Source organism: Centruroides vittatus, unplaced genomic scaffold, assembly GCF_030686945.1.
Source record: "Centruroides vittatus isolate TY-2023 unplaced genomic scaffold, ASM3068694v2 contig_370, whole genome shotgun sequence".
Lineage (NCBI taxonomy): Eukaryota > Metazoa > Arthropoda > Arachnida > Scorpiones > Buthidae > Centruroides > Centruroides vittatus.
The window spans coordinates 2,255,624-2,270,960 of NW_027122193.1; the positions used below are offsets into that span (position 1 = coordinate 2,255,624).

A 15,337-nucleotide genomic window follows, 5' to 3' on the forward strand; every position below is an offset into this window, starting at 1 on the left:
CAATGAGTTAGCGTGCAATGATGCTAATCTGGTGTGAAGAGGGAGTGTATTGTGGCGTGGTTCGCATCACGCTACGCATACACATTAATTGGCAATGAGTGAATATAACCGTTCATTTATTTATAAAATTGCATTCTACCATCAAAATTCTATATAATTTCTACACGAAACACGGTCAAAAAAACACTTAAATATCTTCCTACTTTCGCCGATAAATAAACTTTATTCGGTGTATAGAAAATAGGAGGAGGGAGCGAGGATTTTTGCATTATTTTTCAAATTTTTGAAATTGTCAATTCTTTAAAGTCTTCTTTTTTTCCCTCCCCTTTGGTTGTACTCGTCCATAAACAAATGATGCTTTTAGGGATTTCTCCAAAATCAGTCAATTGACTATATAGGTTGGCCAAAGCTTTACATCAGAGGATGGATTGGATTCCGTTGTGGAGGGTGGAAATCGAAATGAAAAGTGGTGAATTCTCGTTTGAAGACGAGAATAAGACGTCCAGAAGACAACATAATGTGTTTTCGAGTAGGCCACAGTCAAACAAGATAGATTGGCCATACACAAATAAGCCATTTCTGGCTGGCCCGGGGAAGAGAATTAGCGAACTGCCGGAAGGAAAAATTGGATTTTGTAGTGGTGGAAAGAGACGAAAAACGTTAGAACAGAAAAGTAGGCGAAGAGACGATTATAATGACCATTGTTTAAATGGAAGGATCGAAATAGCTTCGACGAATATAATTTGGACAGTTTCATCCCATCCGCATCCCGGATTACTCTCTTCCATTTCTTATAAGAGGATACAAAGATAATCTCTTAGTCACAGAAAGGGTTGAATCTAACAACAAAAACGACCGGATTTCCTTCGCTTAATCCTTATTATATCTATCCTATAAATTCGGGGATTAACGCTTCGAATCTTTGGATTTAATCATTATCCTAACACAGGGATGGGCTCAAACCTCGGCAATAAATATCCAAAAATGCGGTTTTATCGGGTAGAGCGATAATAAATAAAGAATGCAACGAAGAAACAAACGTCCTGACTTATAAGTAATGTTGCCAATTTAGTGGAAAATCCTCTAAATCTAGCTTTCCAGCCGCTAGACCAGATAATATGCTTGGAAAAATTTCGGTATGCACGTGAGAAAATTTGGCGATTTTGGCACGCGCTCTCAAGAAGGTTGCCCACCCTTCTGCTAGAATACATTGTTTTCTATAAATTATAGTGTTGTGGCCTTATAGAAACGTCTAAAAACACTAGTTTTGAATGATTTTTGTATGTTATGCCCCTCTTTTCTCTTGTGCAGTTCCCAAAATACCCTTCATAATTATATTTGTTATGGCCTTACGTACTTTCTAAACAATTATTTTATAAAATATTGTGAATTTGTACATTCCAAAAAGCATAGTTTACAGTTATTTTAGGTATTGTAGAGTATAATTATTTTGGAAAACGTGCTTTTGTGGCCTTGCATGCCTTCCAAAAACACTCCGTAGGCCTAATTATATTGGATGTTACGCTCTTTTTCTCTTGCAGTTGCCAAAAGAAAAACCTTTCTGTGGTCCTATACGGCTTCTAAAAAGCTATTATTTTCGAAAAAATTCATAATAAATACAATAGAACTTCCAATAACGGCCACATCTAGACATTTTTTGGTAATAAAAAGGGGAAAAAATAACCTCCAAACAACGGCCATTTTTTATGTTTCCGTGTTGGTCGTTGTTCGGAGGTTTCGACTGTGTAATTCTATTGTTTTTAATGGCTTCTAAGCTATAAAATATATATATTTTTTAAGTATTTGTTCGAATCTTTTCATTCATTAGCCTATTTAACATAAAAATCACTAAAAAATATTCATTTTAATTTCGTAATATTCAAGAATATAATCAAAAGCATTTATGAGTTATTCATCTTTCTAATAATACTTGAAAATTCCTGAAAACCAAGAGCAAGAGAGAGAGAGAAATTAATTTATTCTTTGAAGATTGACTTTATCATGAAAATTATCAACAAGAATTTTGATAATGAACTAAATTAAATTAATTCAACAGTTTTATTTTCTCACATAAATTTGACTTTTTATTTTCTAATCAATTTTTTTTTAATTGTAATTAAATAAAATTCATTTTCCTCTGCTTTTTCTTTAATTTTTTAAGATGAAAATTTAAATATAACGTGAAAAATTAATCAGTGGATTTTATTACTAAATTATATATAAACATTTTATTTAATTTTCTATAGAAATATTACATTTGTTTTAACATATTATATAGGGAAATTACTTCATTTTATTTACTTCTGTGGCTTGTATCTATGCAATTCTGTGCTTTTTACTATAGATTTTTGCATGCTGTGTCTCTATATTCTGCTCTATTTTATAACTTATACACATGCCACATTATGTTATGTCTATATTATCATGTTCTGTACATTATAGATTATCTCGTGCCGTAGATTAATCTACTCTGTACGTCATAAATTACCCTGTTCGGTACATTATTCTGCAAGTTATACCTATAAATCATCCGTTCTGCACGTTGTCTATTGTGTATATTTTCTGTAGATTATGTTCAGAATATACTATTATGTACAACTGTACGTAATTCGGTAGCGTAAATATGGAGGCCTCAGAATATTGACCACATTCGAATCTTTTCCCTATATTTATTTACATTATATCTATAGATAATACTGTTCTGTAAGTGGTACAGGCTACTCTATTCTGTACGTTATATCTACAGATCTTCATCCCACACGCCATCCTTGTTAAAAGTATAATTATTGGATAGAATGAAGATGAGGAAGATGAAGATGAGAAGCGATAAAAGAGAAAGAAACTGAAGATTTTCTGGGTATTTCATTTGCCTTACTGGGCGATGGAAAGAGCGAGTACATCAAGAATCATCGAGTTTTTAGGGATTTATATATATATATATATATATAAAGTAGAGGAACAAAAACAATTCTTTTGTTTCTCCTCCCCCGCATCAGTAGAAACAGCTTAAGTTTATGTCTCAACCAATCATACTGACCAATTTCCTTCTTACATTATTATCCTCCATCCTCGCAATCGTCATTTCTCTCGCCAGAAAAATAATACTAAATCAACCGACTCTGGTCACAATGGCGCCGATGTGACGTCATTGGTCCGACTGGATTAGATCCCCCCAAAAAAAGTAATAATTGAGTCAACGTTCTAGAGAGCGAGAGCGAGAAAGAAAGAGAAGATATCATCTCTATTAAAAAACAAAATGAAATTTTAAACCATTAAATCTACTCCCGAATCGAATTTATTTTGTTTTATTTATTAAGGCAATATCACTTTCTAAAAATCTGAATGGTTTTTTTTTAAATTTCTTTCTCGTATATATAGAAAAACATAAAAAATCGAGTTTCTTGCAAACAATTGCGACGATTTTCTATTGTTGTAACCTTTCGATTTTCGTAAAATTTTACGGGCAGACAAACCTACGGATGGGCTAATTGATTACAAAATTACAAGTTTATACCTCCGTTAGTTTTCGAGATAATTAGAGTTTTGCGTTTAAGGTCGCTGTAGGGATAATATAAAAAATGGGTGAGATTTGATAAGAAAATCTGTTTGAGCACAATGTCCTGAATAAAATATAAAAATTTAAACTTTTTTATTTTATTCAGTTTCCGAGAAATATCGCGAACAAACAAACGGACGAACAACCCGAAAAATAAAGTATCGTGTTTCTAGAATCAAGAAGGAAACACGTATTGATTTATTTAATTTTTTTAATTAAATTTTATTAAAATAACTTGTTATTTACAAATTTATATAATTTAAATAATATTTTAGAATTAAAATCCTCAATTTAGATAATTTTATTAATAAGCAAATAAATAAAAAATACGGCTCAATAAAGTACTGTACGTTAGAGTCTGTGTTATAATAGGAGGCTCGTGTGTAAAAATTAATAAAAATATTAACTAAAATTAATTAAAATAATGTTTAATTTAAAAAAAATGTAAAGATTTTATTTAAAATAGCCGGAAAACACGAGAAAATTTGCACACATCCTTCCGCATTTACACTAATAAATGCACTCACGCTATCTATTGCTTGTTTATTGTTATTGTTATTGTTATTATTATTATTTTGCACCTTTCTATCTCTAATTTTTCTTATGTTTTTTCCCCTTTTTCTGCTTTATTTATTTAGCTTCTATTTCCAGACTCTTTCTGGCACTACGAACAGCGGTTCCCTGTAAACGGGTTGTCACATTGTCTATCTTCGCAATCCACTGGTAAGTTGACCTATTATCAAATATATTTAGCTACAAATTCTTTATTTTAAATGATAAATTCTCCAAGATTTACGGCATATTTCTAACAATTAACGATTAGGAATCGACATTAACTATCACGAGAATTCCTGTACATTATTAAGCGGCTTCCATTAAAACGATTCCGATTGGAGCATAAACGTTTATAATCAATTTTAACGATTTGATGACGTGAAAAGCTCTCACGAAATCGCGTGAGATTGACGAATTACACGCAAAATTTCACGATAATTCTTCGATTCTCTAAGTATCGATTAGATTTTCCGTATTTATAGAACGATAGGAAGTTCGGGACGTGGCCCACGAGGCGTACAAAAGACATAAGTTTGAAAAAAAAAAAAACGCAACTGGAACTATGAATTGAAAGGAAACAAAAGGTTCTGATCGCTAGATAAACCCGAAACAAGATAGAAAGAGGATGGTTCCGCCGGCATGTCACGCTCGACAGAACTGGACAGCTGAGGGAACGTCCATTAGAGGTAATGAGTGCCATGTCGTCGTCGATAGCACTAATCAGACACGTTGCGAACGTTTTCCTATTGAACAATCCACCTGCTTTTGCTACGTAACGATGATGGCGGATCTATCGTACGACCTCCATCTTATACTCCTTCTATAATCTGTGGTTAACCCTCCTGTTTAAAAAAAAACAAAAAGAAAAATTGATACTTTAATACCGAAAGAATGCACTTAAGTGACGAGAAGACGAGAAGACTCCAACCACCCCCCATTAGGATATAAATTAGGGAAGATTTCTTCAATTCGGAAGTAGTTTTTCTTACGAGAAAATGAGGCTTTATACACAGCATTTCTGTGTATAAAGCGCACGGAAGTGACGAATATCTTCGTTTATTTTTCAATTTATATAAAATAATTCGGCGTGATTTTACCGTATGTATTTTATAACCATTAACAGAAGTAATTCTACAAGTAGTCATAATGCTTACACCATTTAAAAACACGGTTTTGTAGACTTAATACCGATTTTTTCGTGGAATAAACACTAAAAAAAAATAGATAAATAGTAAATTATAAACGAATTTTTTCTATTACAAACCGCATTTTACACGGAAAATAATGATTTTTAACGTTTATTACCGTTTAAAACAATGCCCCCCCCCACCACTCCGATTTTAAGCATTATATACGTTACAGTATCGATATTACCCTATGTTTTATAGGAGATAATATAAAAAAAATTAATAAAATAACTAATATAATAAGTGCCAATTTTATGGGTTTATCCGGAAACAAGAAAGTGGATAGATTTCGTATCGGAAGTATAACGGAAAAGGAAGGAAACGGAAAGCCAACGTCCAACCTTTTGAGACTAATCTCTTTCCGGGTCATCATTTTTTTTTCACCCACCCTCCCTTCATTTCATTTAAATCCGAATCGAAACGGAACGGAAACAATCGACTTTACACTCGGAAATGTTCATTTCCGTTTACGGCACGGAAATCATCCCGTTTCCGGAAGTGAGCTGACCGGAATTGCGAAAAGTGGGGGAAGGGGGGGAGGCGAGATTTTATGGGCGGAGTTTGAAGTTTTAATGAGTTGCTTAGTTGGATGTTAATGGAGACTACCAATCAAAGTCGTGGTTGCAGCATCACTTACTTTCCTTGTCGTGTTGTGTGACGTTAGCAAAGAGGTCTTCCTTTAATTTATGGAGTATAATTTGAAGCTACCACAATGACATTCAATTTTTATATATTTTTTTTTAAAAAAAAATATATTAAAAAAAAGGAAATTTAAATAGGAATATGTAGAATAAAAACAGCTTTCTAGTTTTTTATTTTCTAGCCGAAAAAAAGAAGAACTTAACGAGTATGGGCCGATTTTGTTATGTGTAGATCATTGTCATGCAGGAAAGCCGACCTCTCTCTCTCTCTCTCTCTCTCTCACTTCGTATTTTGATCGGTATTATGTAACTGTTGCTGGCTTATAGAAGTAAACTATTAGCAGCTTTCTCTTGTAGCAGTATATCTGTAACCAGAACAACGAGAGACCAACCATTAATGTCGTCGTTGCTAGACATAAAGTGAATCAAATTATACGCTCCCCTTCGACGTTAATCTTGTCTAGCGACAAAAGCACCCAGTTAACAGGAAACGTGGTGCAGTCTTTAAATGCCAAAGGTCGAAGTTGCGTTAACAGACAACTAGTCAACTAAAGAAAATTAAAAAAAAAAAAAAAAAATGGAGTATACTGTGTACTGTAGTACATGTGATGCGGAAGAGGAAAGGATGCTATATAACTGACTTTCCTTATCTGGTGTGGTAAAGTGCATCTTTCTGGATAGACTTAACCGAAGGTAACTGTAACAACTCAAAGTTTGTAAACGTTAGAAGCAATTTAAGGCGTCGAAAGAACGTTGGGATAAATTTCTCCAGATTAAATTATCTACTAAAGGGACAAAGTGATCCTGTCACTTTATGTGACGAATTAGTTCAAACGCCTTCCTTTCAAATGGATTTTTCCAACGAAGAAGTTTGAACTTCTGTCTAATCCATTAACAATTCTTTCTATTTTCTAAAATTTCTTTTATTATTATCATTTTTTAAAAGAATTAGGCTACATAAATTTCTCTTATTAAATAAAAAAAACAAGGAAAAAAAAAGATGTAGTTAACACAGAGAGAGAGAGAGAGAGAGAGAGATATTTTTGTAGAGGAGGATCGATTACTAATTCATTAAGTAGATTAGGTATGAATTTATGATTTTTTGAGCTGGTAATTGAAGTAATTTTAATATTTTTTTTTTAAAGGGAGAGAATAAGATAAAGAATTTATTAAATTTCATTAATTTTACAATAAAATTCGCGAAAATCGAATCGATTTTGGTTTCGACCCAAACGATTTTCCAAAAGTTTTCGTGGAACAACTCCCATGTCCATTCCAAAAAAACAACGAAGAAAGGAAGAAATTTTTTAGAGGAAAGAAAGAAAAAAAAAAAGAATGTTTTGTGGACGACACACGTCACACTTCATTCAGTAGAAAAGTCCCTTTCCTCTCTCTCTTTTTATTTATTTATTTTTTTGTTACAGAACAGATGCAATCAAAGTCGTGTCTCTTCAATATGGCACTGGAAACAAACCGAGGAATTCTTTTGAAAAATTCAAGTAAAAAAAAAAAAAAAAAGATATTAAATAACGGAAATAATTAATGGACAAAAATTTCATCATTCTATTGTAATACAAAATCTAAGAAACAAATGATTTAATTGGATGAGGGGTTGAATTCGTCCACTTCAAAATAATTAGATGTGATCATGACTGTAGAAGTCATTTTCTTTGGAGTACTTCTAATGCAAATTATCTGTTGAAGCTTCTTTCATAAAATTTACATAATTCTAAACTCGATACGAATTTTAAAATGTATTTAATTTTAATTTTTTTTCTTTTTAGAGCTTACACACTGTATTATTTATTTTCTCTATTTTAAAACCGTAAGTATATAATTTAGAAGATATATTCAGAACAGACATACGGACGTTCTGTTTATTTTTTAGAAGTTAGGTGTGACGCTAATGTAGCTGTCGTATTGAATATTTTTACGAAAACCGAGTGTTTGTACGTGTCAGTCAGACTCCAGCAGGTTGGGGTGAAAGGTCATCTCACTACTCGCTAGATTTAACCTGTTGTCAGTATGATGACAGGAGAGGAACTTATACAAACAAAGAAGCAGGAAAGATGTCTGCTTAATTGCCAGAGGGGACGTAATGGGGCAAGAGGACAGTAGAAGAAATTAGGGTTAGATTATATTCGTCAATCTTTAAAAAATAAAATAAATGAAACGGGAGTGACAAATTGTTTATCTTGAAGATAAGAGCGAAGTAGGTAAATAATATAAAAAAAAAATAGCCTTAAAGAGCCTTAAGGCAACTATGAAAATTATGGAAGAATTTTAGAAAGCGTGTGTGTGTTTTTAAATAAATGAATTTAAGAATTAAAATATGGATTCGGTAATTTGTTATTAATATTTAAAGGTTAATTATAGAGTTATTCTTTGTTACTTTTACATTATAGAATAGGAGGTGGATGGTGAACATATTAAGAGGAAAGTGTGATTAAATTATGGTTGATGTAATCGATATCCTTAGAGAATAGTGATCTTTAGATATCGGGTTGTTGGCCAGAGCAATATCATTGTTCGCTATTAAAGAGGTGAGGGGTTTTTTTAGATGATTTTTCGAACGCATCAACATGAAAAATGATGTTTGACTCGCAGTTAATAGGCCATTAGAATACAACACGAACGAGTCGTAGGTCCAATTTACCTTACACGACAATGACGTAAAGAAGAATTCCCCTACTCTAGGGAAATATCGGACCTGGTATTATAAAGTAGTATAATAAAATTTGTCGTCTAAAGGCTCCGGTGAGAGCTTTTTATCTTCCTAATAACACAGTGAGGTGCGAGACTAAATAACTACTTTACGTACCGCCGAACCACGTCACCTACCAAAGTCTGCAATTATTCGCCGGGCGCTTTGTCGCCTCACGTCACGTTCCGGACGCACGCGACCATGACGTCACTACACGAAATTCGCACGTGCGTCTTCCGTATCCACCCGCGTGGCTTTTGCCGATTCCTTTTGCCTCTCGGGTAGTGACGAATGATTGGGAGGGGCTGCATGGGCGTAGACAGGTGTGGCACAATGGTATGCGCAACTTAAAGAGGAAGTAGAACCTAAGGGATCAATATGATGAGTCGTCACCCCTGGGAGATAGACGATCTTTGTTTATGCTTATGTTTGTCCGCATTTAGCCAACGTCGACGTTATATGCGGGGGAGCGATTGATCAGACCGATAGGTTTCAGTAAATTAATCATTGGAGACAGATTTAGCCGTTCATTTTCGCTCTGTTCTCGCCTTTAGTGGCCATATTAGCTGGAAACGTAGGAGACAGTTCGCAGGATAACTGACGTTCCTCACGTTCCTTTCTGTACCGCACCCGAGGCACGTCTTATCATAGCTTTTTTCCTCATATCTAAACCCTCTTTCGATACTTTTCAGCTGGATCAGTCGGGATTAACTGTTTGGACGCCATCTTTTTTTTTAATTTTCTGATTAGTGATTTTTTAATCATCTTTTCTTCACATCATCATCTCCTTTCCGGTACGAATTGCTTTTCTGGTTGTCGATTTCTAGAGTTATTTCTCCAGATAATAGATGCTAGCATTCTCTAACAACTTTTAGAAACTGTTCTTGCTATGGATTAATCATTTCTAGAATAATTTCTTCTCTAGAAACACAATAGTTCTTTCTCCAATTAATGATTTTTAAAAACGGTTTTGCTCCAATTTAACAATTTCTAGAAACAATTGAGTTATTCATTTCTAGAATTCTTTCTCTGGAAATAGAATACTACTTTTTCTAATTGATAACGTCTATAAACAGCTCTTGCACCGGATTAACTACTACTAAAAGCATTTCTTATACTTCTAGTAGTAGTTAATTAAGAACAAGAGCTTGATTACTAGAAGCATTTTTTATGCTTCTAGAACTTGATCCAGAGCAAGAGCTTGATTACTAGAAGCATTTTGAGCTTCTAGAACTTGATCCAGAGCAAGAGCTTGATTACTAGAAGCATTTTGAGCTTCTAGAACTTGATCCAGAGCAAGAGCTTGATTACTAGAAGCATTTTGAGCTTCTAGAACTTGATCCAGAGCAAGAGCTTGATTACTAGAAGCATTTTGAGCTTCTAGAACTTGATCCAGAGCAAGAGCTTGATTACTAGAAGCATTTTGAGCTTCTAGAACTTGATCCAGAGCAAGAGCTTGATTACTAGAAGCATTTTGAGCTTCTAGAACTTGATCCAGAGCAAGAGCTTGATTACTGGAAACATTTTGTGCTTCTAGAACTTGATCCAGAGCAAGAGCTTGATTACTAGAAGCATTTTGAGCTTCTAGAACTTGATCCAAAGCAAGAGCTTGATTACTAGAAGCATTTTATGCTTCTAGAACTTGATTCAGAGCAAGAGCTTGATTACTAGAAACATTTTATGCTTCTAGTAGTTTTAACAGATGCCAGAAGCGAGCGAACAGATTAAAAAAATCTCTAGACTTAGTGTTTTCCTCACGAGTCAAGATCACTAGAACACTCTTTACTTCGAGATTAACAAATTCTAAGTGTGAACATTTCCTCGGGATTTCCTCATATTTTCTAAATAAAAAAAAAAGAAACATTTCTTCTTCGACATCATTTTTAATGATTTTAGTACGTAAACAAACGAGTATATTAAACATTCGCAAAACATCAATTAAGAAATTCGGTTTGAGCGCTTCAACAATCATTATTCAGGTTTTATACGGTCGTTATTTTCTAGCAACAAAAGATCGGATCGCACTTTCATTAAAGAAATCTTAGAATAAAAAAAAAAAGAAAAGTTATTATTATAATACAAAGAAATCAATTTAAAACGCCCGGATTCAATTAAAATCCTAAGCAACTCGTCAATTTTAATAGGAAAGATATCGCTGGACTGCGGTTCTATACTGTCATAAGCTTTACACTCGTAACTAAATTACTCCGACAGACGTTTACTCATTATCGTAATACCTAGAAATGGCTATTTTTTTTATTTCTTACCAAGAAATAGTCACGGCCACCAATTTTTCGAATTAATGTTTATGATTCTAGGCTGTTAAATCCGTCTCCGAAATGCTCTGCATCTACCGTGTTCGGTTGATAATTTTAATTATACTGAAATAAATTTAGGTAAATGTATTGACTCTACCGTATTCTACAAGCCAGTAGCTTAATACTGTATAAAATACTGTAAAATTAACTCGTTTATCAATGATAATTTCACTTATATCGAGCTAAATTTAGTCGACTGTATCGAGTTTACAGTGTAGAAAACTAAATTATAGATTCAATAACTCGCTACTGTGTTCACAATACAGTCACTATACTGTGAAATTAGTTGATATATTAAGGACTCAACAGTAATTAATGACTGTTAAATTCGTCTACTGTTTTTTTACTTAATAATTTCTCTTAAATTTAGCCAAATGTATTGAATTTACAGTATAGTAGACTTAATTAATCTTACTACTGGCTCTACGGTGTAACAACTGTATTAGTGGGCCTATATCAATAACACTGGGCATTAAACTGTTATTAACTGTAAATTAAGTGAAATGTCTTACTAATTTACCATTAAAATCTCTTTGTTAAGTCTTAATTTAGTATAAATGCGTACAAATTATGTATCCGAATCTTGAGAGATCGATCGTTTCTGTAAATGTTGGGTTCATTATTATAACTTTTTTAACATAAATTTTTAGAAAATATAAATGAAATTAATAGAAAAAGAATTAAAATAGTAATTTTTATTAATTGTTTATGTAATTCAGTTATAAATCACCATTTAAATTGACCGATTTTAAGCAGTTTTTATCCGCGAATCGCTTCCATCGCTGATGTTTCCTGCGAATATCTTTAGAATAATCAAAAAGAATATACTAAAAATGATTAAAATATTATATTTATTAAATTAAAAATGCGTTTAAAATAATTTTAAAGCGTAATTTATATACGAATATTTAAAAAAATCGACATAAAGTCTACCTTAGGTTCTTTACCTCGACTTAGTTTAGTCGAGGTAAACAAATACTTATGCTGTTTAAATTTCTTGTTTTGAAGTAATTTAAATAGAAAAAAAGTATTTAAAATTATATTAAAAGTAGTCCTTAATTTGTTAATTTTATAAATTTTATATTTATTTAAACGTAAAGTACATAAAATCACAAGCAAAATAAAGATTTCTTAGAGTTAGATCTTTATTTTTCAATGAATATAAAATTTATATATCAAGTTTTAATTCGAAACTTAATTAATGATTATAAAATTTTAATGGAATTTATTCTAAATCCCGTTCGAAACATTCTTCATTAAATGAGTTTTATGAAAATGCTGAATTTAAAACAATTAAACAAAATTACTTTCACCAATTAAACAAACGTTGATTTTAAAATCGGGAAAATTAATTTTCTCTTAAATTAAAACCTACCAAAACAAAAGTTATCAACAAAAGGAATTTTATATACAAAGTTTTTGATAGATTAATCCCCCTAAAATCCCCCAAAATATTCGATTTTTTAGGGGGAAACGTTCTCCTTTTTTTTTTCCTTTCTTTTCCTTCTGTCATCGTTCTTAATCCTAAATCGGCTTAACGTGGATTTCTAGTGAAAGAAAAATGGCATTAATCCCTCAATTTCATTTTTGGATATGTCACGGATAGGACACATATTGAAAGATAAACGTTTTCGATTGCCCCAAATAGCTCGGAGTGCGAAATATCAGGGAATAGTGGTGAAAGAGGGAGTGGTTTGGCTCATCTGCAGCCTCCACCCACGCTTCGGTGGATGTAATGGACGAATATTTTCACAAGAATGGACATAAAAGATACATATCTACCTTTCAGATAACCAATTCGTCTTATTTCGTGACCACGATTGGTTATCGAGTTGAATGGGGTGGAGTAAAAAAAAAAAAAATTAAAAAAAATCCCTCTTCTTCTTCTTCACACGATAATCAAACTTCTCGTGAATAAAGTATGGCTTTAATAGTAATTTTTATGCTTGATAACATATTTATTAACAATCAGTCTTCTATACATGACAATTAGGTCGATAGACTCCTCTATATAGCGTCAGAGAAGAACTTATGGCGTTGTTAAGGGGTCGACACCAAAAATCTTTCAATTCGTCAGAAGAAATGGCTCATGATTCATTGTTAATTGGATGAACTTATTTTCCTGTAGCTAATAAGGGGAGTAGAGCATAACTAGGTGGACAGTAAGTGTGAAAGAAGACGTAAATAAGGGGGAAACAGAGAGATTTATAGTGAGTATGGCGCACTTATGTTCATCCACAAGTACTGTCTACACTTATTTATGCTTCTGTATAAGTAAATATGTAGACAGTAGTTGTGGAGGAATATAAATAAGCGGGCAGTAAGTGTGAAGTAACACAGAAGGACAGTAATTGTGGGAACAGAAAGAGTAACGAGCAGTAAAGTGTAAAGGGACAGTAAGTAGTGAGGCATAGATAAGACAAAGGAAATTAAAAAGAAAGGCGGTATATAAATTGGCGTAACTTTAAACATTTAAAATCGATTGAAGCGAGGAAGAAATTCTCAATTCTTTTTTGTCTTAGACGAAGCGAAGTTTCGGTAGCAGCAGACGGAGGAAATTTTAATTTAAAATCATGCTCTATCAAACCCATTCATAGGAGAGAGAACCTGTTAAAATGCAGAAATCGCCATGTTGGGCGATGGCAGGATGCGAAGTAACTTTCGTGTGAAGAGATCGGTTGCGCTGCGACCTAATAAGAGAGCGGTATTGTCGTGAGCAGAGGATATTAGGGGTGATGGAGAAGCACGCTAGAAACGCTATTAGCCAGTCGCATAGATCAGGAATGAGGGTGACCGAGAGAAAAAGGACTGGCTGATAATTAAATTACCGATCCATTAGTAAGTCACCACATTAATGGAATATTTTGGTCTTCACCAAAGCCCGACCGATTTACTTCCCCCAATCCCTGGGTATATTGTGAACTTGGTATGTCGCTTCTGCACGTTATAGAAGATTCTCTGGTCGTTTATTATCCTCACGTCATCCGGAATGTCTATTTTTCTCTATCGATGGAAAAGAAGAATCTCAACTAAACGAGAATAGAAAAGAATTAGGCCTAATTTCTAAATGTTAGGAAATGACCACATCTCACTCGCCTCGTTCGTTCACACTAAAATATTAAATTGTTTTCTTGTTTCGTCTTCGACAATATCGATAAATTACCAAAACTCTTACGCATTCGTTAATTATCTACTTTGTTTACACGCATCGCTTCGGCTTTGAATTACGTTCTTTGTGGAACTCGTGGATGAAAAAATCATTTTTAATTCATCAAAACGATTGTAAAAGCCATTTTTAAGAGCCAGAATGCGATCAGAATGCTTGTATATGTGATATTTAAGAGCTAGAAAGCGATCAAGCTGCTTGAAAATATGATTTTTAAGAGCTAGAAAGTGATCAGAATAGTTATAAAAATTGTTTTCAGGCAATTTAGTAACGATTTTAATTAATAAAGATGAGATTTAAGCATTACAATGGTAAAAAAAGGGAGATTTTTAAGCGTTAGAAACGATCAAATTTCATCGCAGATGATCGATCACAGTTCGATATTCTTTACTTATAAATTAATTAAATAAACTAAGCAGTGGATGACCTTTGACATGTTTTTGTTTCAGGACTCGTCACAGATTATAGCAGCAAAAATAATCTATCCGACGACGTCGGTTCTTTGAATAAAAAAAAGAAAAAGAAAAGAAGGCACAGGTAAGGAAGGCCTAAAATGAATTAAAAATGCTTTTTAATTATTTATTTTAAATTAAATACTGTATTATTTAAAAATTATTTAAAAATGATGTAGAAACGGGGTCGATCGATCGAACTATAGCGTGACTCTAACAACACCACCCCCTGTCCATCTCGAGAAAAACAATTAAGTTCACAATCACCATTATTTACATAAGGACGACGGTCTTCTTGGTTCCTGAAAGACACGTGTCGATTGGTTCCTTTCTTTTGTTTGCATTCCACAATGCAATTTACTTGTTGTGTCTGACTTTGACTGCGTTTATAATTTTCCACTTATCTACTCAAATAACTAAATTTCTATCGTATTTTTATGTAAATAAATGCGCCTTATTTTCCGTTGTTTATGCCTCAGATCACGATTTAAACTTGTTGTGGCCCTGAGCTGTACGAGAGACCCTCCTCCTCACCGAATAATCTTTGAGAATGGAACCGGGCCCCTCGTAACTCGAAGGCCCTAAGCTGTGCTACTTTTTAAAGCTTAAATCCGGCTCTAGATATGGGTCATTTCGTTGTCTGTGTTGCTGATAACTGAGTTTATACGGCATTCTTCTTCTCTACTCTCACAATTATCTTATCAAATAAATGATTATTCATATAAGCTAAGGGCTTCGCGTTACGAGGGCCTCACATT

At 33.3% G+C, this 15,337-nt stretch overlaps 1 protein-coding gene across 8 annotated transcripts in view; it reads left to right on the top strand.

Annotated features, from left to right (window-relative positions):
* LOC136975305 (visual system homeobox 2-like) overlaps window positions 1–15,337 on the top strand; it is a 50,844-nt gene that overhangs the window by 15,349 nt on the left and 20,158 nt on the right. For 7 of the 8 annotated variants that reach the window (XM_067270357.1, XM_067270350.1, XM_067270351.1 and 4 more), the window contains exons 2-3: window positions 4,208–4,279; window positions 14,577–14,664. In XM_067270357.1, coding sequence (XP_067126458.1) covers window positions 4,208–4,279; window positions 14,577–14,664 — 160 coding nt within the window. The remainder of the gene's footprint in view (window positions 1–4,207; window positions 4,280–14,576; window positions 14,665–15,337) is intronic. The other variant, XM_067270352.1, reaches the window with a different exon arrangement.